Genomic DNA, 26,964 nt, shown 5'->3' on the forward strand with positions numbered 1-26,964 from the left:
CTGCAAGACGGACTTCAAAATGGACACTCCAAAATCAGTATTGGCTTCCTTGAGAGAAGGGGACTTCATGATGTCAGTAGATCTCAAGGATGCCTACTTCCACATCCCGGTTCATCCCTCCAGCAGGAAGTACCTATGGGTGAAATGGGAGAACCAGACGTTGCAGTTCAAAACCCTCTGCTTCGGGCTGTCCACTGCCCCCCAAGTCTTCACGAGGGTCTTCACAACGGTCTCAGTCTGGGCACACGAACAGGGCATCCGCCTGATTCGTTACCTAGACGACTGGTTGCTACTTTCAGCCTCAGAGGAAGTACTGAAGGAGCAAGGCGCGATGCTACTGCAGTTCTGCAACGTTCTGGGGATCACCATCAGCCTAAAGAAGTCTCAACTGATTCCCTCCACCAGGACGACCTACCTCGGGATGGTTCTGGACTCCCGGTTAGTGAAAGCCTTCCCTTCCACGGACAGACTGGACAACTTAGACTAGGTCCTCCGCCCCTTCCTGACGGACCAACCCAGGAGGGCAAAGGACTGGCAGAGGCTAATAGGTCACCTTGTGTCCCTGGAGAAACTGGTCCCCCAGGGCAGGCTAAGGCTCAGGGAGGTGGTCCAATAGAACCTGAAGGAGAACTGGAGCCAAACAGATTCCCCCCACAGAGTGGTTCCGGTGTCTCTGAACACGAAACGGGTCCTGGAATGGTGGAGCTGCAGGACGAACACTCTCAAAGGGATGCCCTTTGCAGCCGACCCTCCGGAGATGCTCCTGTTCACGGACGCGTCGAAGGAGGGGTGGGGTGCTCATCTCTTAGGGAAATCAGCAAGAGGAAACTGGACAGCCCTAGAGAAGTCCCAGCACATCAACGTTCTAGAGTTGAGGGCAGTGCAAAGAGCATGCCTAGAGTTTGTACACCTACTCCGGGGAAACACCATAGCATTGATGTGCGACAACGCCACGGTAGTAGCTTATATAAAGAAGCAGGGAGGCCTATGGTCGAAGGAGCTGTGCGTCCTCACATTACAACTTCTGGAATGGGCCGAAGTAGAGCAGATAAGAATATCAGCGAGGTTCATCCCAGGGAAGAAGAACGTCCTCGCCGACGGCCTCAGCAGGATGGGGCAAGTGGTAGGATCCGAATGGTCTCTACACCCAGAAGTAGCCAGGTCTGTCATTCTGAAATGGGGTTCGCCGGTGATGGACCTCTTCGCAACAAGGCTGAACACGCAGCTCCCCGTGTTCTGTTCTCCTGTTCCAGACCCAAAAGCGGCGTTCGAGGACGCCTTCCAACATCCGTGGGACAATCTCGACGTGTACGCTTTTCCCCCCTTCGGGAGGCTCAGGCAGGTCCTCAACAGGGTGAGAAGGCAAGCAACCTACAGATGACTTTGGTAGCGCCCTGGTGGCCGGAGAGAGAGTGGTTCGTGGACCTAAGGGAACTAACACAACAGCCACCTTGGCCCCTTCCGGACAGGCCAGATCTTCTTCGGCAACCACGCTTCCAAAGGTTCCACGAGAATCCTTGGTCCCTCCGCCTTCACGCGTGGAGGTTATCGAGCGTCTCCTGAGGAGGGAAGGCTATTCGTCGAGTACAGCAACGAGGATGTCGGGCTACCTGAGACGATCATCGACAGCTGTATACCAGGCTAAGTGGGCCACCTTTACCAAATGGTGCGCCACTAAGAACATCAGGCCTCTGAAGGCCTTCATCCCGCAAGTAGCGGACTTCCTAGTTTACCTCAGGGATGTGGTCAACATGTCCATTCCAGCCATCAAGGGAGTCCGCGCGGCTTTGGGCCAAGTTTTTCTCCTGAAGGGCATAGATCTGGGTAACTCGAGACATACCTCAATGCTCATTAAAAGCTTTGAGCAATCGTGCCCCCCGCAAGCTGTGAAGGTGCCTCAATGGGACGTGGCAAGGGTCCTGAAAATGTTATCCGAGCCTCCGTTCGAGCCCCTGAAAGACATCGTGGACAAGGATCTCACTCTCAAGACAGTTTTCTTGCTGGCGTTGGCTTCAGCTAAACGGGTAGGCGAGATTCATGGTCTGTCCTACGAAGTTGCTCACTCGAAAGGTTGGCGGGAAGTCACGTTCAAGTTCGTCCCTTCCTTCGTAGCTAAAACCCAGAACCCTGCCGTATGGGACCCCAGGTTTGAGGGTTTCTCCATTCCGGCAATCCCCCGGTCGGACGACGTGAAGGATTTGCGCCTATGCCCTGTCAGAGCAGTGAGGAAATACTTGGAAAGAACAGCAAAACTCCGGCCCGGGATCAAAAGCCTTTTTGTTTCCACTGGCCTAGTGAAGAAGCCAATCTCGAAGAATACCATCTCCTTCTGGTTACGGCAGGTCATCATCAGGGCCTATAGTAAGGCGGGAATCCCCCTGCTGGGGAAACCCAAGCCCCATGACATTAGGGGCCTGAGTACTACGTTGGCCTTCGAGAAAAATATGGCAGTGGGCCAGATCCTAAGGGCAGGCACCTGGGCCAACCAGTCTACCTTCACGGCTCACTATTTGAAGGACTATTCAAGAAGATCCCTGGACGGGTTCTCGGTAGGTACCGTCGTTTCAGTGATAACCGCGGGTAACAAGCACAAGAGACACAGGTTCGTTCCTTAAACCCCCTTGTACTTCCTTCCCCCCTTTTTTCCGCTTCAAGTGGGCTCTGTGAGGGCCCTGAGCCAGAGATGAGTACCTCAACAAGAAGACATGTCCCCTAGGATTTCTTGCACAGGTGAGTTTCTTAGACACTAAGATGGGTTTTTGTGTAGTTTCCTCTCAATCGTTTTCTATGGGGTCAACACGACCTAGCCACTTTCTAGGTCTCTGGATATTCCTCAGCACGGTCTCAAGAACTTTACGGCCACGCCCACCTCCTAAAGTGTAAGTCTCCTAAGAAAGTAGTTTGAGGTAAGTACTTCGTTGAGGTAAGTACTTCGTGTTGGAACAAATCACAAATTTTAGGTAATTCGTATTTTTCCTAACAGTACTTACCTCAAACTACTTTCGGGTAATGGCCCACCCTGCCTTCCCCGAGTGTTCCCTGGTTTTCTGAGAGACCTTAGCAACCAGAACTTACTGGAGGTCGAGACCTGAGCAAGCATGCTCTCTGACCCGGGGTTAGCCTCAGGGCGCGTATCACTCCGCCTGAGGTTACCCCTCATAGAAAATGGGTTTAGGGTAAACTACACAAATCTCTGGTCGGATGGGAGGAGATCCCAGATACTCCTAAGAAAGTAGTTCGAGGTAAGTACTGTTAGGAAAAATACAAATTACCTAAAATTTGTGATATTTTCTATCTTTCCATTGTTCTTCGTACAGCCATCTCGGTTTCTTATTTTCTTCTAATAAATTGGGCCATCCTTTCCCCATTATATGCCCAAAAATGTTTTTGTTTGAGACAGTATATTTTCAGGCTTTTGTTGATCATATCTTGGTAACTTCGTATCAAATTAACTTTTCCCTCGGGCAAGAAAAAAAACTGTTCATTATGAAATCAAATATGTCTGTGATTTCTATCTCAGCCAAGGTATTCAGGGACCTGATTTTGACATTCATTTTTCATAATTAAAAGGACTAGGATGTTGTGTTTCCAGTGCAAAGTAGGTATTTTACAGTGTCAAAATCATTGATACATACATACATACATACACTGCAGCTCAGTACTCATCATGCTGTTTATGGTAAAGAAGGCAGCCAATTGTAGTCACTACTACATCTTTGGTGTGGGTGGAATATTTTTTTTTAATTTGGACCACATGAAATTTAGCGTATATTTTTTTGTGCTTTTTCGTCATTTGTGACCCTACAATGAGAAATATAAAGCTAAGTCCTTATGAAACTGTTGCTTAGATTGCTGTTATAAAGCATCCAGGTCATCAGACCAGAGAAATAGGGAATACTTTTGACTCCAACACTAAAGAGCAGTAAAGTCTTTGTTTGCTACTTACTGTTAACTGCGAGACTGTATCATTACTTTATTGGCACATGTATTTTTTTATGGATGGAAAGAAAATGGAAATGGTTTCAATCAAATTCTTTGGGTAAACTATGACAAAATGATCTGCTAGAGAAGAAGCTGTATGAACATCAGATGAGTATAAAAATAAAATCTCTTATTATTGATATTTTTTTTTTTTTTGTTAAAAAATTACAATTACCTGTATAATAAAAAAGGCAATTAAAACCACTATACATCACTAGGATATACAGTACTCGCATAGTAACAGTTTCCAAGTAATTTGCATTACAAACATAAATAATTTAATGTAATTGTTCACTATGGAGGCCACAGTGGAGGCTACCTTTTCTTCATAGTCCAGTCAGCTCGGGTTTCACATTGTCTGTGTGGTTTAGCCTGTCAGTGATCAGGGATTAGTATGGTTTCTCGTTCTCATAAGTCAGGCCATAACGTGTACAGAACAATTTCACCTATATCATCTAACAACAAACTAATTTCAATCATATCACTGCAAAACAATCATTTGGCTATTTTTCCCTGTTGGAGCCCTTGGGCTTGAAGCATCATGCTTTTCCAACTAGGGTTGTAGCTTAGCTAGTAATAATAATAGTAATGATACTATATCAAGTTTTCAAAGATTAACCACAATTAATGGCAGCATAGGCTGACAAAGAACAGGAGCAATTTTTCGGAGATTTTCATACTAGAAGGTTTTAACCGATAACTGTATTTTTCATTTCAGGCTCTACAAAGATCTTTGTATTTGCAAGTAGTGTATCCTTTGTACGCTCTGGTACTGAACTTACGAACGAAGATAACACTGGAGGAGGAACAGATTTAACATCTGCTTTGCGCACAGTGAGAGAGGCAGTAGAGAATGCTTCAGAAAGTAATATCAATATATTCTTTATCACAGATGGTGAGCACAATAGTGGTCTTCCTCTGCCTGAAACTGAAATTTCTTTGATGAGGGCGCCTACTGGGAAAACTGTCAGTGTATATTTGTTAGGAATTGGCCCTGAATTCCCTGTAAATTACAGTGTAGATATAAGGTCCCACTTACATAATGGGAATGCAAACATTCCTACATTGTTCTGGGCTAAACATATATCAGATATTATTGATCAGATAATAGCCATAGCAGATGAATTGAGCAGTGGCTTTGTAAAATTGAAACTGAATGTGGAAGGTCATATTCTACCAGGTTTAGATAAGACCTCTCATTATCATTTGGGAGAATGGGTTTATTATGATCAGCCTCCTGAAGAACTGCCATCTTTGAGTGTCAGTGTAAATGACGACCCTCCAAAGCCAATTGAAGCTTCTCCAAAGCCAATAACACTACGCCACTTACTTGATGGAACTTTCCGACAGTGGAATTCAGTTCTTATCCAACAGCATCGCAAGAAAGCTCACGTACCCCGAGAAACCTTCGATTTTATGGATTCACTATTTGGTTATCATTCAAATATCATAAATGCAAATTTGCCCGAAGGTAATAACATCAAATCCCGTATGATCAGAAAAAGTATGAAGTCTGATCAAGTAGAATATCGGACTCTAATGAATCAAAGCAAATCTGTAATTGATATAGAAGGAAAATTTAAAAATGAACTTGAATTAGCTGAAACCATCTTAATGACCACTGTAACCAATCGTAAGTATGATATGAAAAATTTGAAGCTGAAAGGGCATGGTGTAGAAGAATTTGATAAAGACCTGGAGGAATTTAAGAAGTTGTATCGAGATGCGAAGTCAGAAATACAAAAGATACCTCCTCCCACTCCAGAAGATAGTTGTAGAGTCCTAATGACATCTTTTTTAGGTGACCTTCAAGATCCAGACTTTGAATTAATATTGGAATCCAATAAGTTTGATCTGATGAAGACGTTTACTATGACAGGAATACCAATACATGCTCCAATAAGAGATGCTTCCCAATTTAATCCTTGGACACTAGTTATCAAGAACATTTTAGTAAATCCTTTCACTATTCTTAGTCAGCAAGTGCTAGAACATAGTATAGCTATGGATAGTAATAGTTTGGGATCAGAAGACAAAGACGTCATTCTACAACAAGACAATGAGCAAACAAGATTCAACGCAATCATTCCCATAGTTCCTACCACAGCAGCTGAAGTTTTGAGGCCTCTTGTCCATTCAAATCTCTATGCAATGATGTGCACGTTTTGTATTCTAAAGAACCCTCATATAATTGATTTTGTAGCTCATATAGCTGCTCTTGGTTGTGCTTGGATGAATACAATAAGACTGTTCCCTAAGGAAAATCGACCACAGTTTGCTTCAAATAGGCTTTCTTGTATTATTGCTACTGGTAATCTATACATGGGACGCCCTTCTATCACTCGATACGTTGAGGCTCTCATCAGCTCTCCAAAGCAGGCACTAATGACTGAAAGTATAGAGGAATTTGATGGTAAACCTTTGAAGTGTGAATCTTTGATCAAGCCTTCCTTTTTCATGTACCTCAGCAAGGATAAATTTTCATTGGAACAAAGGGCTATTGTACTTGATATATTGCTCTATGAGTTTATAGGACGCTGCCTTTCATCATACAAGGTGGATGAACCGGAGGCTTCTCCCTACACTGACTTTTTTTGTGTTCAGCTAACGGACAAGGAGAAACGGAAGACGTGGCTGTCTAAATATTCTAAGGTAAGGCAACACAACAAGAAGCAATGTTATGAAAATTTTAAGTGAACTTTGCAGAAGACTTAATTTAAAGACTACGGTCATCACAGTAGATGAGTTATTTTCATGTTCTTTGTAATGTTAGTTCAATTGATTACTCTAAACTTTCACTGGAAGCTATTAGGTGAATTCCCTTGCTACTGAGTGTATCAGAAAAAAAATCTCTTAAGTCTTCTTGATTATTTTCATTATCAGAGAAACCATAGGAAACCATGAACTTAGTAAGTACAGTCAATTTCTTTTAGCGAGGCATATTTACACCGACTCGCAGCGGTGCCCTTTTTAGCTCGGAAAAGTTTCCTGATCACTGATTAGTTGGACAAGATAATTCTAACCAATCAGCAATCAGGAAACTTTTCCGAGCTAAAAAGACACCGTTGCGAGTCGGTGCAAATTTGCCTCACTTAAAGAAATGGACTATAGTTTTGCTCTATCTAATCCATGGGAACTGTTGTTGTTCAAATAAAATCATTTATGGTGCCTGTATATATTTATTTACATTTTTTTTTCTATTCCAGGCGATCATTGATTCTTACCAGACGAAAGAAGGTGGTAGTCTTCTTGAGAAGTTCTTCACATTGGAGGACTTGATTCCATCCCTCAGACAGTTTATCTTGAAGGAGGTTTCACTAATAACAGAGAAGATTGTAGAAGATCTGGAAATTTCTGTTGACATGAACCGGGTAGGTTTAAATGATTTTTTCTGTGATGTGCATGTTTATTTTAGGTATAGGACAAGGTTTTTCTTTGAACCCTTTTTGATGAGGAAAGGTGTTTATTCCAAAGAATGTTTGTGTTAAAACAGATTGGTGGTATGGTGATTATTAGTTTAAGCTTAATTTTCTTGGTCACTATAGTTTATTTCTCATTGTATGATAAGAGGTTTGGCCTCATTTTAAAGCTGAATAATACTACTTGGTTGTAATTTATTGGAAAAATGAAAACTGAAGTTATAAACCTAAAATGACTTATAGAAGTTTACCACAAACAGGAAGTTTTTTGCAGCCCATAAAAGGTGCAATAGATTGTCCGTCCAGTAATACACATTTTCTCAACTTTTGGTCAGTAGCTGCTCCCACTTACTAGCCTTGTACTTGACCCCAATTCCCAGCCTATATAATGTGAATTCCATAAATCTTTAAATTTACTCTGAAGATGTATCAACATTGCGAAAACCTTCTAGCAGACTGCGCTATTCACCCCTGTTGCACTGCTGGGAGGCAAGGCCTTATGTTACAAAATGTCTTTCACATCGTCTGTCCAGCCCCTTCTAGACCTTTTTCTCCTCCTAGCAATTTTGGATTCTAGACTTTACCAACCACCCATTGAAATATTACCACTCGAGATAGAGAGGTCGTAGCCAAGGCTTGCTAGTAAAGTTTGTTCTGGGATCCCTCCTTTGCCCTGGCCCTTTTCTTTTGCCTGCAGCGACTTTTGAATAGTTGAGTACATTCACCACATATCTTTTACTGTCCCCATGCCAATTTGACAAAACAAGATGCACTACATTTCATGTTCCTATTGATATATCACTTTAGTTTCTGACTTAAACCAAGTGTGAAGAAGAGACTGTGGCCTTGGTAGGTGATTCTTTTGGGAAAAGACCTTCAAAATCAGATGAACTTCATGCTAAATTTATATACATAATTACACCATACACTTAAACATATAAATATGTGCATAGTACAGGATCCTTCACTACACTACTTTACAAACAGAATGTCATTTTAAAAATGATGACATTTCAAAGTTTAAATTCTTGAACCAATTAAGTTCTTTTCTCATAATATATCGGTCTTGTTGCCATAAAATTTCACAGCTCTGATGTAAAAATTATTGGTTCTGAAATAACGATAAGATGTAAAATAAACTTTCCACCCCTCAAAATCTTATTAGTACAGGATGTCAATCTGATATTAAAACTGTATTAATAGTCAATCTGTTAATGCTAAACAGAAGACAGATACATCTGTGAGATCTTTATTAGAAAAAAAATTTCAATATTTTTAAAGGAACCTTTTTTTTTTTTTTTTAATATCATTACTTCTTAGATTACCCTAATGCATTCTGACAACTGCAGGAATTTTAAAAGTAGAATGAGTGAATACCTTGTCAACACTGAAGAAAGAGAGTCACCGGTATATCAAGACACTATGATAATAACTTCTTGAGTACTGTCTAAGACTTTATAGTTTACATAGACAATTTCTTCTAACAGAAACCAAAATTTCAACACTATATCTAAACTAATTCTTGTTACTGAAAATTCCTTAATTTGTACCAATCCAAGTAACCCTTTTATAGTATGTTTTAGCTTGCTACTCTTTCTCTTCCAAAGTTGTATCTTTTCTTAATTGGATTGAAATCTTAGGAAATATATTTGTTTCTTGTACAGCGGATAGCCTGTTAGTATTTAGGCATAAAGCATTCTGGAGCCGAATCCTGATGACCCTCCACCATCATGAAACTACTAATCCCTTGGAGGTGGAAATTCAAGACTTAGTAGCCTCTGGCTTTTAAGGAGAAACACCGAAACTCCAAGAAAGAGACCTAGAAGCCTCATTTGATTTTCCTGCCTACTTGTGTAACTACTTTATCAATCCTATTAATATCTAATGCAGTAGTCCTCTGGTTATGAGCAAATAAAGATCCCAGCATGCAAATTCGAATTGGGTTACGAGCATGGCTTCGGTCTAATTGGATCACGATTACTGTAGTGCTTCGGTCTGTGAGCAAATGATTTGCTCAGTACAATACAGTATGTGCTTTTGTAGTGGACACATACTTACAAGACTAGCATGTGATATGTAGAAATCAGTTATGCAGTGCCCGTACGCCACCCACTCTGTGATCATGATTTTTATTCCATTTTTTCCACACAAGCTCACACACACTCCCCTTGTTCAGAGCCTAACTTCTACTCTCCAAGCAGCATTCATAGGAGCCATAGAGCAAGGGATACAATATTTCTTTTACTTGCTTAGAGACCACACAGGACATTCATCCCAAAGAAAGTTAATAAAAATGTCGACACGATCACATATACTACCTTGGAACTCCATTGGTCCAAAAAGCAGAACAGCACTATTAGCGAAGATAATGGAAGAAGAAAACCGAACTACTAGGTAAAACTTGAAGTAGATAGCCTAGTGTTCTCAGTCTTCTTGGGAGTTACCTAAACTATGTGCAAACAAAGCAAATAGTAAAGGTGTTACAGAACATTAATTACTTTAAACATCATTTGTAATCAAAGCAATTAACTAACAGCTGACATAACTTCAAAAGAAGAGGTAATGCGTGTGAACAAGTGAAAGTTTTATATTGGCCAATAAACACACCACTGCGGTCAACGGCTGGATACACTTTTTGTTGCACAAAGCCAGAAATACGCACTAAAAAACACTCGAATAAATAAAAATAACACTAGCTCGGTACTAAAAAACCTGTCAAAAACAATCTATGGTACTTAACATTGGTGCAGGAGTAAGAAGAGCCTCGTCATGATGAAATTACACGAAAATAGCTAAAAAACCAAGCGGCACACAAAAAACAAAACGGCGCTTACGAAGTCCAACAGAAGGATGTGGTTCAGAGGGCGCTAGCATCGGGCGTCAGTAGAGTGGCGCAAGTAAGGTAGATAGGGCCTCTGTTATGCCCCTTCCCTTTGATGAAGGAATGATCTAAATGGAAAACAGCCTGTGAATAGTGGTTTTCACACGCCCCTGCTTTATACATGACACTCACTGGGTGTTCGTGCGAGGGTAGTAACCTCTGCATTCCATACTTTAATTTCTCTGGTATATTTTGAAGTATTTATATCAGAAAAGTGTAAAGAAGGACTCTTCACCGGGCGTCACAGGTCGACCCAGAAAACACACCACTGCGGTCAACGGCTGGATACACTTTTTGTTGCACAAAACCAGAAAAATTTCTAATTGCATTTTGAATTATTAGTTCAAAATGAACCACAGAAATTCTGTTGAGGGCAAAATAAAGATTTCTTTTTTTACACACCAGCCCACTAGGGACTGAAGAATAGGTCTTATCGTCGTCTAGTAAGTTGCCGTCAACCGCCGGATGGCATGGGGGTTCCCAGCAGGGAGGGGGCCATTTCACAAGAAGAGAGAACGGGAAAATTTTATTTTGTGGTTGAAGTCAATTAAGCTTAAGTATATGCGAGCATCAGGGAAGTTTCATAGAAATAAGAGACTTACAAAAATTTTAAATCCTCTGCAACAGGAAAATCTTTAAACTGCTTGAGGGTACACTCAGGCACACTGTTCTTTCTATCTTATTTCTCTTCCTCTATTTTGTTAAAGTTTTTATAGTTTATAAAGTGATATTTATTTTGATGTTATTGCTCTTCTTAAAATATTTTATTTTTCAATATTAAACTTACCCGATAATCATGTAGCTGTCAACTCCGTTGCCCGACAGAATTCTATGGAGGGATACGCCAGCTATCACAATACTAGAAGGGGGTGTATTTACCAGCGCCACCTGTGGCCAGGTACTCAAGTACTTCTTGTTGACACCTCCTCAATTATTCCTCTGTCGTGCTTCCGGCAAGACGTTCTGGGATACGCTTATGTTCTTGGAGTATTTTCACGACTTTGGTGAAGTATTTCTCTTTGATTTTGGCTGTCGCTTAGTTAGCTTTTGGAATTAATTTGATTAATTTTGGTGACGAGAGAGTATGAACTCTCGTTCACCTTTCAATGGCCGACCCTTCCCTTAGACGGAAGTGTTGGTGTCTAAGAGAGTATAGACTCTCTTTCTTAATTTTGCTTAACAAAAGTTATAGATTTATTTTATATCTCTCCGCCTCTTATAGGCCTCTTCGATTAACTTCCTTTTATTATAAACTCATTAAAATTAATTTTTATTTTTGTTTATATTCGACCTTCCTAATAGTAGGCGGTCTTTTACCGAAGTTAATAAACTTTGAGCCCGTCATTTCGGTTTTACCTGTTAACATATTATGCTATTTCCGCCACAGAGTTTGAAAGATTTTCTTTGACAGTCTCGTACTGTTTTCAAAGTTGAACTAATGTTTTGTTTTGTCTCTGCAGTTGTTGACGTTCAGAACGTTCTCCTTGCACTCTATCGTTACGATAGAGAAAGAATGTTCACGGTTTCACGTTGCAGTAAGAGTAACCGTGTCTAGCGTTTTGTTCATTCTTTCTTAACTTAATGGTTTTGATCCTAATAAAGGAACTTTTCAGTTTTTTTCCTTTAACAATAATATGTTTTAACGATATATATGATTGGGCTCTTCTCTCAGGTTCTAAGTCAAGAGAGAGAGAGAGAGAGAGAGAGATAGAGACGGAGGGAGAAAGAGGATAAACGTTTCATTCAAGCCTGCCAGGCGTACGAGTAACGTCGTTATCGTTTTTTGCTCTTCTCCCTAGTCTCTTTAGGGGAAGAAACTAAACGTTTCTAGAGTGATCTAGTGTTTAGTCTCTTTCCAACCACTGAATTATCTTTCATTAGATTTTTCTGTTACATTGTAATTCTGTTTTCGCAATTACTAACTTTGAGAAAGGATAGAATTGCGTATTTCAGGTACAAACCACTTAAAGTTCAGTGAAATAAGTGCAAACAGAAATCAAAGTGATAAGTGATTAGTGCGTGAGGGTACTTTTGTGCGCGCCAGTTGTCCTCCCAGTCCGGGACCTCTTGCAAGCTCCCAAGCCCAGGGGAGAAGCAATGTCGAAGGGCATAAGGGTTCAGCAGGCCTTGATCGGCGCACAGAAGTATTCTCGGTGGTTGTGGGCGTGTCTTACCGAGACCGTCACTCCCACCCGCAGACGATTGAGCCCTTATTTTGCTCGTCTGCAGAAGAGATTAGGGGAGAAAATAAAGGCAGAGTAACGCTGGTCTCAGGTCTCAAGACTTCTTAAACGTTAAGTCCAGACCTATGCCAGACGTACGAAGTTAAAGTTCACAACCCGAATGCAGTCATTGGGTTAGCTCTGACTCTCCTCAGTCATCAGTTGATTACACTCCGCCTAAGAGGAGTAAGGTTCTGCCACAACAGATCTCTGCTGTTAAGGCTTTACCTCAGCAGAACTTAGTGTCTGCCGACCCCAAGTTAACTCTACTACAGTCCATGCAAGCACAGCTTTCGGACTTGATGAGTGAGTGTCGGGCTGAGAGTGTTGCTCCTCCGCCTCCGCCTACACTCCCTCCTCCTACACTCGCTCCGCCTGATCACAGTACCATCTGCCAGGCGTACGATGTTGTGGACTCTACTACAGTCCATGCAAGCACAGCTTTCGGACTTGATGAGTGAGTGTCGGGCTGAGAGTGTTGCTCCTCCGCCTCCGCCTACACTCCCTCCTCCTACACTCGCTCCGCCTGATCACAGTACCATCTGCCAGGCGTACGATGTTGTGGACTCTACTACAGTCCATGCAAGCACAGCTTTCGGACTTGATGCGTGAGTGTCGGGCTGAGAGTGTTGCACCTCCTGCACTCCCTCCACCTGTTCTCGCTGCACCTGTGCTCGCCCAGCCTGCACCTGCTCCGCCTGTGCTCGCCCAGCCTGCACCTGCTCCGCCTGGTCGCAGCACCATCTGCCAGGCGTACGATGTTGAACCACTTTCGGAGTTTGCTGTTCACAGTGTTGTTCAGCCTCAGCCTTCTTTAAGGCAACCCTTGCTTTGGGATCAGGAGAGTTACACTCTTCCTCCTCCTCCCCTTGCTGCTCCACCAGTGGTGCAACTCTCGGTTGGGGTACAACAACCTCTCCCCTCCGTGAGTCTGTCTGCTCAACCAGCGCTGCACCGAGTTCAACCCTCCATGCACTTGCGCCTCAGGAGCCTCAGCTTGCTAGAACTTTACCTTGTTCTGCGCAGCCTCAACCTTCTCATGCTCCACTCATCTCTCAGGAACAGGAACGGACTACTCCGCCTCCGTCCTCCGCTCAGCTGGTGCAATCCTTGGGTGCAACTCTTGCTAGGAGTCAACCTCCTTCACCCTTGCACCTGCCTTCTGCTCCGTCTGTTGTTCAGCCTATGCAGTCTGAACCTCAGGTTTTCCCTCAAGTTGAGGAAACCTCTGTTGTTGTTCCAGCTCGTTCTGACTCTGCTGTTCAGCATACCATGGTTTAAACCCCATGCAAGCATGCATAAAGCACTCTAGCACTGGTCATGGAATTTCTGAGAAATGTTAAACGCCATGCACACGCTCTGCTTTCCTTTCAGCAGGCTCTGCTTACAGCAGGCTCTGCTTACTACATGCTCAGCATTCAGCATGCTCTGCATTCAGCATGCTCTGCATACAACATGCTCTGCATACAGCATGCTCTGCATTCAGCATGCTCTGCATACAACATGCTCTACATACAGCATGCTCTGCATACAGCATACTCTGCATACATCATGCTCTGCATACCTTACCGCATGCTTCTCAACACATCTTGGGTTGTTGCCAACTCACTAGACTGTCAAGCAGTTTCATAACGTTGCCTTCTAGTCTGCTGCTTTGCACCAGTGAACCCTCACTCAGAGAACTTAGCTTTTCTAGGATAAGGTCCCTGTAGATGAGAAAGTTCTTTTCTCCCTCCTTCTGATATTCCCTTGAGGACTCTGTCATTTGGAGGGAGCCTTTAGCTGCATAACCTCTTATGGACTTTTATTTAAGCATAACATGCTTACAGGGAAGGTAATGGTTACACTTCAGCCGCTAATCCCGTCTGTTACCACACCTGCTCCCATAGACCTTGAGCTGTGTTGCATGACATGCAGTCCAAGCTTAGTCCTTGTTAGAGGATTTTTTGTTTACGGAGTCAATGTGTCACGGGGAAGACGTTCAACAACCAACAGAAGGGACTTGTTGTGACGCAGTGGGCAACCTCAGCAACCCGTTAAGGAGTTGTCTGTACGACCCAGACAGTCTAGACAGATTCGGGTTGTCACTGTACTTCCTCGCTTGCCCATGATTGACAGTTTACAGACTGTGCAGCAGTATCATGATCTTGTGTCCGGCTCCGTCAGACGACTGGCTTTTAAGAGCTCCCTCAAGTCGTCGCTGTCTGGAGATTTTCAAATGGACTATGGATCTGACCAAGGAACTGGGCCTCCTGGTCAATTTTGAGGAGTCTCAGCTCGTTCCATCCCAGACCATTGTCTCCTTGGGTATGGATCTTCAGAGTCGAGCTTTTCGGACTTGTCCGTCGGCCCCAAGGATCTTCCAAGCCCTAGAATGCATCCAGAGCATGCTGAGAAGGAACCGATGCTTAGTCAGGCAGTGGATGAGTCTAACAGGGACACTTTCATCGCTGGCCCTGTTCATCGAGTTAGGGAGACTCCACCTCCGCCCCCTTCAGTATCATCTAGCTGCTCACTGGATAAAGGACATGACGCTAGAGACGGGCGCAGTTCCTGTTTCCGAAGAGATGAGGTCTACTCTAACGTGGTGGAAGAACAGCATTCTTCTCAAGGAAGGTCTACCATTGGCTGTTCAGACCTCCGACCACCGTCTCTTCTCGGACGCATCGGACACGGGCTGGGGTGCGACACTGGACGGACAGGAATGCTCGGGAACATGGAATCAGGAGCAAAGGACACTTCACGTCTATTGCAAGGAGTTGTTGGCAGTTCATTTGGCCTTGATAAACTTCAAGTCCCTCCAGCTTAACAAGGTGGTGGAGGTGAACTCCGACTACACCACAGCCTTGGCTTACATCTCCAAGCAGGGAGGGACTCATTCGAGGAAGTTGTTCGAGATCGCAAGGAACCTCCTCATTTGGTCAAAAGATCGAAAGCTCACGCTGGTAACGAGGCTCATTCAGGGCGATATGAATGTCATGGCAGATCGCCCCAGCCGGAAGGGTCAGGTCTTCCCCACAGAGTGGACCCTTCACAAGAATGTTTGCAGCAGACTTTGGGCCCTGTGGGGTCAGCCAACCATAGATCTATTCGCTACCTCGATGACCAAGAGGCTCCTCTTGTATTGTTCTCCGATTCCAGACCCAGCAGCAGTTCGCGTGGATGCCTTTCTGCTGGATTGGTCCCATCTCAACCTGTATGCATTCCCGCCGTTCAAGATTGTCAACAGGGTACTTCAGAAGTTCGCCTCTCACAAAGGGACACGGCTGACGTTGGTTGCTCCCCTCTGGCCCGCGAGAGAATGGTTCACTGAGGTACTGCAATGGCTGGTCGACGTTCCCAGGACTCTTCCTCCTAGAGTGGACCTTCTGCGTCAACCTCACGTAAAGAAGGTACACCCAACCTCCACGCTCTTCGTCTGACTGCCTTCAGACTATCGAAAGACTCTCAAGAGCTAGAGGCTTTTCGAAGGAGGCAGCCAGAGCGATTGCCAGAGCAAGGACGACATCCACTCTCAGAGTCTATCAGTCTTTATGGGAAGTCTTCCGAAGCTGGTGCAAGGCCAATGCAGTTTTTCCTCAACCAGTACCAATGTAACCCAGATTGCTGACTTCCTGTTACATCTAAGGAACGTAAGCTCCCTATCAGCTCCTACGATCAAGGGTTACAGAAGTTTGTTGGCAGCGGTTTTCCGCCACAGAGGCTTGGATCTTTCCTCCAACAAAGATCTACAGGACCTCCTTAGGTCTTTTGAGACCTCAAAGGAACGTCGGTTGTCCACTCCAGGCTGGAATCTAGACGTGGTCCTAAGGTTCCTAATGTCATCAGGATTTGAACCGCTCCAATGAGCCTCTTTTAAGGACCTCACATTAAAAAACTCTTTTCCTCGTGTGCTTAGCAACAGGTAAAAGAGTAAGTGAGATCCACGCCTTCAGCAGGAACATAGGTTTCACATCTGAAACGGCTACATGTTCCTTGCAGCTCGGTTTTTTGGCTAAAAACGAGCTTCCTTCCCGTCCTTGGCCTAAGTCGTTCGAGATCCCAAGCCTGTCCAACATGGTGGGGAACGAACTGGAGAGAGTACTTTGCCCAGTTAGAGCTCTTAAGTACTATCTAAAGGTCAAAACCATTACGAGGACAATCAGAAGCCTTATGGTGTGCTATCAAGAAGCCTTCTCTACCAATGTCTAAGAACTCAGTTTCTTACTACATCAGGCTTCTGATTAGAGAAGCAAATTCTCATCTGAAGGAAGAAGACCTTGCTTTGCTGAAGGTAAGGACACATGAAGTGAGAGCTGTGGCTACTTCAGTGGCCTTCAAACAGAACCGTTCTCTGCAGAGTGTTATGGATGCAACCTATTGGAGAAACAAGTCAGTGTTCACATCATTCTATCTCAAAGATGTCCAGTCTCTTTACGAGTACTGCTACACCCTGGGTCTATTCGTAGCAACGAATGCAGTAGTAGGCGAGGGCTCAGCCACTACATTCCCATAATCCCATAACTTTTTAACCTTTCTCTTGAATACTTTTTATGGGTTGTACGGTCGGCTAAGAAGCCTTCCACATCCTTGTTGATTTGGCGGGTGGTCAATTCTTTCTTGAGAAGCGCCAAGGTTAAAGGTTGTGATGAGGTCCTTTAGTATGGGTTGCAGCCCTATATACTTTAGCACCTTTGAGTTGATTCAGCCTCCCAAGAGGAACGCTGCGCTCAGTAAGGAAGACGATCTTATTAAAGGCAGAGTAACGGTTCAAGTCGACTTCCTTACCAGGTACTTATTATTTCATTGTTATTGTGGATAACTGATTATATGAAATATGGGATACTTAGCTATCCTTTAATCTTGTACACTGGTTTTCACCCACCCCCCTGGGTGTGAATCAGCTACATGATTATCGGGTAAGTTTAATATTGAAAAATGTTATTTTTATTAATAAAATAAATTTTTGAATATACTTACCCGATAATCATGATTTAATCGACCCTCCCTTCCTCCCCATAGAGAACCAGTGGACCGAGGAATAATTGAGGAGGTGTCAACAAGAAGTACTTGAGTACCTGGCCACAGGTGGCGCTGGTAAATACACCCCCTTCTAGTATTGTGATAGCTGGCGTATCCCTCCATAGAATTCTGTCGGGCAACGGAGTTGACAGCTACATGATTATCGGGTAAGTATATTCAAAAATTTATTTTATTAATAAAAATAACATTTTTCCTTGTTCCCTTACCTCACCGAGCTATTTTCCCTGTTGGAGCCCCGGGGCGTATAGCATCCTGCTTTTCCAACTTGGGTTGTAGCTTAGCAAGTAATAATAATGATTATAATAATAATAATAATAATAATAATAATAATAATAATCATGTCTGTTACAATTAATAAATTAGAACTTGGGCTTAAGCTAATTGATTAAACTTGCTTAAGCAAGCCCATTTTATGTACTAAGTAGTCTAATGTTAGGTCACTGTATTCTAAAAACACACTTGCTCTTTAACAATTTTAATCTTTTGAATGTTTTAGGTGAAAAACCTGCGAAGTTATGCTGCTTGTGGAGATGTGAGGTGGACCTCATTCAAAGCATGGGCACAGGAAATGGAAATTCCAGAAGAAAGAATAAAAGAAGCATTTGACAATGATAAGGTATGTATTAATCATATTGGTATAGAAATATGAAGACATAAAAGTAAAAGACACAAAGTACTTTTCAGGCCATAAATTGTCCACACAACAAAACTGATGCAGTATTGCCGATTATACATACATACATACATATACCAAGGCACTTCCCCCAATTTTGGGGGGTAGCCGACATCAACAAATGAAACAAAACAAAAAACGGGACCTCTTCTCTCTACGTTCCTCCAGCCTAACAAGGGACTCAACCGAGTTCAGCTGGTACTGCTAGGGTGCCACAGCCCACCCTCCCACATTATCCACCACAGATGAAGCTTCATAATGCTGAATCCCCTACTGCTGCTACCTCCGCGGTCATCTAAGGCATCGGAGGAAGCAGCAGGGCCTACCGGAACTGCGTCACAATCGCTCGCCATTCATTCCTATTTCTAGCACGCTCTCTTGCCTCTCTCACATCTATCCTCCCTATCACCCAGAGCTTCCTTCACTCCATCCATCCACCCAATGAATTATCATTTTTTGGCCTGTTATTTGATGTCGATAACATATCCATTGCTGTTGAGTTTTCTAATGTTGTTTAGCCTTCTAAGTTGATATGGTGTTACAGGTAGTTGTCTTTATGCATTTATGCAAAGTACTTGAAACCCATCACTTTCTGTTCATGTATCATTTTTGGTTATCCAAAAATAGGAAATCTTCATGTATGATATAATAATTGAAATTTTCTGAATGTAGCATACATTTCTGACTGTATTATACTATACATAATGGTTTGGCTTACTATATTTGCTTTTATCAAAGGAATTTATAAGGGGTTAAAAGAGAACATATCTCATGATAGAGTAAAATGGGTAAACATTGAATAATTTTTTTAAGATTCTAAGATCAGTGTAGTAGCCATTACTAAGTTTGGATTTTTTTCTCAACAGTTTTATTTTTTCTTACTAAAGTATTAAGCTTTAGTCCAGTTGTTACTATAGCTACAGGCACCTTTTAAACATAATTGAATTTGTTCACCTAGCCATTCAAGAAGGTTGATATAGTGTACAGTACATAGCCCCTTTTGAGTATGTAAGTCATAAAGATTGATCTTCATGTATAGGTCTTATGAGTGCTTTAAAATCCCTTGAAAACTATGGCTCCCGAAATTCTTTTATGAAATAAAGTTTTAGTTAACTGAATTATATGAAGCTTGTGTAAATTTTGGTCCCTGTAAATAGGAGTTAAGGTAAAGTGAAGTTGACATTAAAGCCATGAGTTAGCGTCCCATGCCGGATCTGGGCTAGCGACACCCCAACTGATTAGCCACCACAAGACCAAATGCCAAGGCATTCAGAATCTTGTGGGTACTTCTATAGGAAAAGGGCCATTAAGATTGTCTGGTGCATACATACCCCAGCATTTCACCCTTGGCTCAACTATAAGATTCCTCTTGAAGATGGGGGTGGGGCCTAGCCCCTGACCTAGAAAATTCTGGTCCTAACTTGAACCTAGATTCTCTCAGCTGTTGAAGTGTATACATTACGGATTGACTCCCAAAATTTTTTCCTTTTGCTGGTAATACCTAACTATTTATTTCACAATATTTCATAAAAATTTACCCAAATAAATAAATTAAAATACTTATGCATAAGAGTTCATTGTATCTAGTACAGTAACAAATTATCTTCGGGTTTGCATTTCCTTGAAGCTTAATTCTGTCTTTTAAGCGGGACATCCACTAACGAACTGGTTCAGCTTGGGAACAGTTAAGAAGTTTTTGACTTTGAAAATATTTAGTTCATTTATTGCAGGAGAGTAAGGAATTGTAGGTTCCCCTTTTCAATATCACCTACAGGTATTTTATCGGTCATTGATGAGGGAGCAATGGTGAAATTCATTGTTAAAACATTTAAAGATATATCAGTAAATTTAGTGAATTTAAAAAGTTCCCAGGCAGTAAAGCACTGATATTGTTTGTACAATAATTGAGTAGTAAAATGGTAAGGTTTAGTATTTTAAGGGACAAAACTTAAACAGTTAGATTGAGATGAAAGAACTTGATTGAATAAATCAGAAAGGGATAAAGAAAATGGGGGCAGACACTAGGGAGTGGACATAGGACGAAAGACTTGCAAGAGATGAAGAGGAGATCGGTGTTAGACAGCTTTAATGGTAAGGCAGGTGCTACCATGCAATTAATGTGACTAGCACATGACAGCCATGGTTAAGTATGGTTATCATCAAATGCAGTAAAGGCATAGTAAACTATATTAATTTACTCAAACCATATTCTATTTGAACAGATTTCCATTACCATAATTATTCTAGAAAATTCTCTTTTCTTTCCATGTTACAAAAAAGAAAATTTATATTTGCTTCTTTTGCAGGTTATGGCATATATAGATGCTTCTCTTCAAGTGAGAAATTCTCGAGATAGATTATCAAAAGACTTGCCAAAAACGAAGGGAATCTTGGAAGTTGTTACCAAGAAAGTCCTACACGAAAATACGCGTACTCTAAGAAGTACTATATTCAATGAGGTATCTCTTGCTCTCTCTCACTTAATTTGCATATAAAAAGATAGAATGAGACATTATTGCAAATTTATTTAGAAATTCTGTTACTGTTAAGTTTTTATAATCGTGTAATGAAAAGTTTTTGTTTTTAAATAGGTTAAAGATTATGCTATAAGTCAGTGGAGGGATTCCTATAGAAAAATACATTCACCGTTAGTAATGCCCATGACTAAACAAGAGGTGGTTGAAGCCGCCCAAAGTAAAGGCATTCAAATAACGATGGAAACATTCCATAAGGTTTACAGGTGAGTGGAATTACTATCAAGTTTTATTTTGAAAGAAAATGAGTTTATATATTGTAGTGAAGAAATATCAGGTTTCCCGAATAGTATAATTCTTTTCAGGGTTTTTTTTTTGCATACTCATTGTTTATTACCATTTGCAAGGCTTTGCAAAATTTGGGCACTTCATTCCCAATTAAAAGTTAGATCATTATCTGATGGCTAGTTGGACGTGTTCCTTTAGATCTCTGTTTCAACGTAGGTCAGAATTTCACTTCATTTGGGTTAAATCTATCAGCAGTCCATTTCCGTTGGTCTATTTTTCTATCAACTGACTCCTCTTGAACACTCAGAGTTAATTTTTATCTGCAAATTGTTTTTAAATTTTTTAATGCTAATATTGACAGCACCAATTTCTTCTTTGCTCACGTCCCTGAAAATCTGCACACAATATAGCGAGTTTTATTGACATTTTCATGTCGGTGCCCTTCAGTAATGGTAATCATTGCTTTGTATTGGGTATTAAGTCTGAACTTTACTCATCTTATTTGGATTGCAATTTCCTATGTTGATAGAAGATATTTACTACATAATTTTTTTGTATCGGTATTTTTGTAGAGAATGTCTGGTTAATACAGGTACAAATTACACTCCTGGCAGTCTTATAATTGATCTTGTTAAAAATGATTAATTCAACTATTTTTTTTTCACTCCTTTTGTACTTTGAACTTCATTATATTGTTCTGCACAGTAATTAATTATTTTTTTTTTTCTTATTCAAGAATGCTCTTTACTTTTTAATATAGATTTCCTTACACTTCTTCACAAATATGGAGTTGATGAGCTTACAAGTGAAATGTTGCTGTAGGGTAGTGATAGTATGATTAAGTGACAGTGTCTGTGTCTTTGCAAAGATTTTATTTGAATTGTTTATCCTGCAAAATGCTGACATTTCTCTGCAGTAAAACCAAGTTTGGATGGTCAAACTTTTTTAAAAGGGTTGTCCACTACAACTTTTGTAGCTAAGCATTTAGGAAGAGATTTGAAAATGAAATGTGAATTTACAATACAGTATTAAAATATAAGAAGGGTCTAATGCATAATTATAAAATGAAATTTTAGAAATAAAAATTGAGACATTTCATTAAAATTATTATCTATAGGGTGACAGACACTGTCTCCTTTTGCTTAATTCAGCACTTCATTTAGCTGAATTTGACGGTGAACATAAGCATGGTTAGGACATTCAGTTGCTTCCCCCCTGCTGTACTTCATAAGTACGATTAGAGTTACTGAAGAGATGAAAAATCTCTTTCTGCTTCACCTATTAGGGTAATAATCCTTAGAAAAAATTTGGAAGAGGTTCATTGCATTTTGGTAATTTTCCTTTTATAACCTGCCAATGACTCTTCTCCAAACCTGAATTTCAGACCTTGAACAATCCTTATTGTCATTCAAGTCCTTTTCGTACATAGTAAGAAAGGATGGTCATCAATTTCGTTGGTCGTCAATATGCTACGTAAGCACTTCACAATGGTTTTGTCATTGATAAATGTGTGTTTTAATTCAAAGATTATATGGCCAAAGAACAATGTGTAAATTGGGTTTCTCTAATAGGGTATTTGATCTTCATTTTGCATATTCGCTCTGCCTATTTGGCATCTACAGACCCTTGTACTGTTATCTCAAATCCTACTTCATGATTTTTCTTTGTCAAATCTGCAAATATCAAACTGAAATACAGTTTACTTTGATTTTCTGTACTGACTGTGGCTGCTGGAGTTTCAGCTGAATCACACACTTTTTTGTTGGTAATTTTTGTGCTGAAGTAATCCAGTAACGTTCCTTTCCTTTCTGACGTGTTGACAAACTAAAGGTAAGGAAAGCTAACATGGCAGACTTGTCGCGCATCCATAACCGCAGAACCAAGCCACCTCCTTCGTGCTAAGTGTCAACTCACTACTAAGAGAGCGAAATTGTTGCTTGTTTTGAAATTTTTCTTAGAGTTTTGATTTCCTTGAATTTTGTTTTGATTGTTATTATCTATATGTTTAGTCGCGTAAATTTCTGTCCAAGAGGGAAGACGGGTGTGTGGACCTGAGGACCCTGGCCTGGCTATGCCACTGGTCAAACTACAGTATTATTTGACATAAGCTAACCAAGTGAGATTAATATATTTAGCTCAGTGGTCTGGTTAAACAATTTTTTAAAAATGTAACTTCCCTGGTAGTTACATATATATAGCGATGAATCGGCAGGATTAAGCTATATATATGTAACTACCAGGTAAGTATATTTAAAAGTTTATTTTGAAATAAGTATCATTTTTAAATATGTAACTTCCCTGGTAGTTACATATATATATAGCGATGAATCGGCAGGATTAAGCTATATATATGTAACTACCAGGTAAGTATATTTAAAAATTTATTTTAAAATAAAAATATCATATTATAGCTAACAAAAAATTCTGTATTATAGTGTATGCGGACACTGTCTAATGTTCAATTACACATTGCCCCATTTTGTTTAATTTACTATACTAGATATAAGAAAATTAGTGTTGTGCATGCTTTGAGTCCTATATGGCGTAGTTGTTTGATTTAGGTAATACCTTCTTACAGATACAATGAGAAGGTGGGAATTTTGAGAAATGCCTGTCAGATTCCAGGATGTCCACATTATTTACAACCACACAATAATTTCAACCAACATTTGTTTGTTGAAAGAGAGGATGGATGTTTTCCTCATGCTCTACATTTGGTAAGTCAGTCTCTCTCTCTCTCTCTCTCTCTCTCTCTCTCTCTCTCTCTCTCTCTCTCTCTCTCTCTCTCTCTCTCTCTCTCTCTCTCTCTCTCTCATTTATCGTATCCCCTTTAAAACTTCCTATTCTTGTTCTCACTAATACAACAAATTATTGGCTCTTTAAAAAAACTGAAAAAATATCTCTCTCTCTCTCTCTCTCTCTCTCTCTCTCTCTCTCTCTCTCTCTCTCTCTCTCTCTCTCTCTCTCTCTCTCATTTATCGTATCCCCTTTAAAACTTCCTATTCTTGTTCTCACTTATACAACAAATCATTGACTCTTTAAAAAAACTGAAATTCTCTCTCTCTCTCTCTCTCTCTCTCTCTCTCTCTCTCTCTCTCTCTCTCTCTCTCTCTCTCTCTCTCTCTCTCTCTCTCTCATTTATCGTATCCCCTTTAAAACTTCCTATTCTTGTTCTCACTTATACAACAAATCATTGACTCTTTAAAAAAACTGAAATTCTCTCTCTCTCTCTCTCTCTCTCCTCTCTCTCTCTCTCTCTCTCTCTCTCTCTCTCTCTCTCTCTCTCTCTCTCTCATTTATCGTATCCCCTTTAAAACTTCCTATTCTTGTTCTCACTTATACAACAAATCATTGACTCTTTAAAAAAACTGAAATTCTCTCTCTCTCTCTCTCTCTCTCTCTCTCTCTCTCTCTCTCTCTCTCTCTCTCTCTCTCTCTCTCTCATTGTTTAGGATGTCTTTTTAATGTGTTTTATCATCGTCAAATAACTGAGTTATGTCGCGATTCATAAAACTCTAAATAAAGTTAACTATTGAATAATAGAATGACTGGATTAGTGACTCTACTAACAATACTCTCAAGAGATTTCAGTTCATTTGCATCTTCACATATGTCTTTCAAAATTCAATCATTGAACATAAAAAACCACAAATATGATGCTACAATTAAAAAAGGCAAACACATGTATAAAAAAGAAATAACTGTTAAAATGCATCAGGGTAAGCTTACAATGTAGAAGGGCCCTTCAGATTTATATACGCATAATTGCTGCATTAATTTTTATTTGCAGGTTTCTCATGAATTTTGCAGTCAAGGACTAGATACTGTCGTCCAAGAAGTAGTATCTGGAAAGCACGCTGGTACAAGAAATAGAAAGTTACCACCACCTCCACCATTAGACTCTCTTCAAGTGCTGAACAAAGAGTTGCAGTCGCTCATCTCACATTATGCCAGAAATGGTTCAGTGTAAGTATGAATTTCAGTTCCTTAGTAACCCTTTACACCTAAGTTCTTTTGGAAAAATACCTATCTCGAGGGATCATGGACCTTCGGTTTTATTTACAACAATGTTAACCCTTTTACCCCCAGGCTCTTTGGAAATTTCCAACCCTTAACCCCTAAGGGGTTATTTTTTCCCCAGCACATTTTGCAGTATATTTTTTTTTAATTGCTCTAACAGCCTTAATTTTTGTCATAGAGAGGTCAGGTTGGTCTCATTCTCTTGGAAAATGCCTGAAATTTTTCAAAAAATTATCAAAAATTTGAGAAAAAAAATTTTATAGCATTTTTTTGAAAGGACGTACCGGTACGTCCATGGGGGTAAAGGGATGAGTTTTGTGAAACGTACCAGTACGTCCTTTAGGGGTAAAAGGGTTAAGAAATTAGTTGGTCAGCTAGCCATCTAGCCATTAAACGAAGACAAAAACAAAAACGAATAAAGATTATGCAAGAAGTTAGTTTGTTACATATGCCATAATGCATGATAAGTTAAAGGTTGTTGTAGCTTAGCGAGATTATCAGTAATACACAATCTCTTGTTCGTGGTTCATGTCTCACATGACTTAAGTTCATTGTTAGACGTAGCTTTTCATATCTTGAAGCTTAGGATAAATCTTTTGTGGGCCCAGAATTCATTCCCTGGTCCTTGATTCTAGTACAGTAGGAGTTGGCGGATAATCAAAAGTGCTGTATTATAAGGCGACCCCTTTAAAATGCCTTAAATTTTCACTACCCCAAAATAAAAAGATATTTTTTTTTTTTTATTTTTTTTTTTTAAGACTAAATTATAAGTTGACTTTCTGCCATTTGTTTAGCTCAAATTCTAGTTCTGAGTTAAAAAGGCAAAAGAGGATGATAGATATGTTAGAGTAATGTATTTCAACTTTCGTAAGATGGTAAACAATTACTGGAGTTTTTACGAATGACATCAAGTAGAATATGACATATATTATGTTTTAATCTTTTCACTATGGACAAAAGATCAGCAAGGTGATACCGTTAAATTTAAACAATAAGTTATAGCCGAGGTTGGGAAAATACAGTGAACAATACTCCAGCTGTGTCCAAAACTTAAGAAAAACAAGAAGAAAAATTAGTTAACGGTGTATTCATTTTATGAAAAGGTAAACCAAATTGCACAGAACTACTTAAAGAATTGGAATAAAAAGTCAATAATTTCCCAATCTTTTAATCAAGCACCGCAAAGCTAAAGACTAACATCATGGTGCATTGGCAAACGGGGATGAAACACCCTAAACTTTGGTATGACATTAAACTCGACTGTAAATAAAATGAGAGAGAAAAGTATTTTCACTGAGAACTATATACAGTACCTTTATATGCTAAAATAAAAATGGTATTTCAAGTCATAATAGTTTCTTTAAGCAGATGAAAAAATCTTATGATAGTTTGCGTTTGCCTTTCATATGATTTTGAAACCCTAGAATAGTCTTGATCATATAGGCCAGAACATTAGTCAAAACAGATGGACGATTTAATTGCCAGCAGTGCTTTAGATAAGTTAGAGCTTCTGAGTTGCAGTTTCATACATCTCGGTTTTGTTCATACAATGGTACATTACTAAGGAAAAACACCTACATTATTATCATACCATGGTGTTAATGACTTGCCTTACATAGAAATGAGCGAAAATGCACTCCAGGCTGTGTGAATTTCAGAGAGAGTTGCTGGCTCCTTTCCAAACAGCTGGTGTATTGATAAGATCTAAGTTGGTTATCAGAACTAAGCATACGAGATTGTGAAATGCCTTGCAAGTTCATATGCACTGATAAGCTTTCCTCTCATAGACTAGTTAGATTAATGCATTGAGCAAATCTTTTGTGTGCCATCTTAATGGTTAGGAGTTACTTGCAAATGAACAGTTTTTGTTTCTGTAACAAATATGTTATTAATATTGAAGTTTTTATAGTTTTACATGGATTTTCTAATTTTCTAAGATATTTAATTTTTTTTTCTTTTTTTTTTAACTCATTTTTTTCTTTTT

General features: G+C 40.3%; 2 protein-coding genes across 3 annotated transcripts in view; one reads left to right on the forward strand and one right to left on the reverse strand.

Annotated features, from left to right (window-relative positions):
- Positions 1-26,619, reverse strand: part of wol (Dolichyl-phosphate beta-glucosyltransferase wollknaeuel) — an 87,373-nt gene extending 60,754 nt beyond the window's left edge. Inside the window, exon 1 of the mRNA XM_068372286.1 lies at positions 26,596-26,619. The gene's annotated coding sequence lies outside the window, so the exon portion shown is untranslated. The remainder of the gene's footprint in view (positions 1-26,595) is intronic.
- The window catches only part of LOC137639963 (uncharacterized), a 44,939-nt gene that overhangs the window by 17,024 nt on the left and 951 nt on the right, over positions 1-26,964 (forward strand). For both annotated transcript variants that reach the window (XM_068372283.1, XM_068372282.1), the window contains exons 3-9: positions 4,700-6,633; positions 7,188-7,352; positions 18,022-18,141; positions 20,505-20,657; positions 20,790-20,938; positions 23,539-23,677; positions 24,751-24,926. In XM_068372283.1, coding sequence (XP_068228384.1) covers positions 4,700-6,633; positions 7,188-7,352; positions 18,022-18,141; positions 20,505-20,657; positions 20,790-20,938; positions 23,539-23,677; positions 24,751-24,926 — 2,836 coding nt within the window. The remainder of the gene's footprint in view (positions 1-4,699; positions 6,634-7,187; positions 7,353-18,021; positions 18,142-20,504; positions 20,658-20,789; positions 20,939-23,538; positions 23,678-24,750; positions 24,927-26,964) is intronic.

The sequence above is a fragment of the Palaemon carinicauda genome, chromosome 4 (genome assembly GCF_036898095.1).
Source record: "Palaemon carinicauda isolate YSFRI2023 chromosome 4, ASM3689809v2, whole genome shotgun sequence".
NCBI lineage: Eukaryota > Metazoa > Arthropoda > Malacostraca > Decapoda > Palaemonidae > Palaemon > Palaemon carinicauda.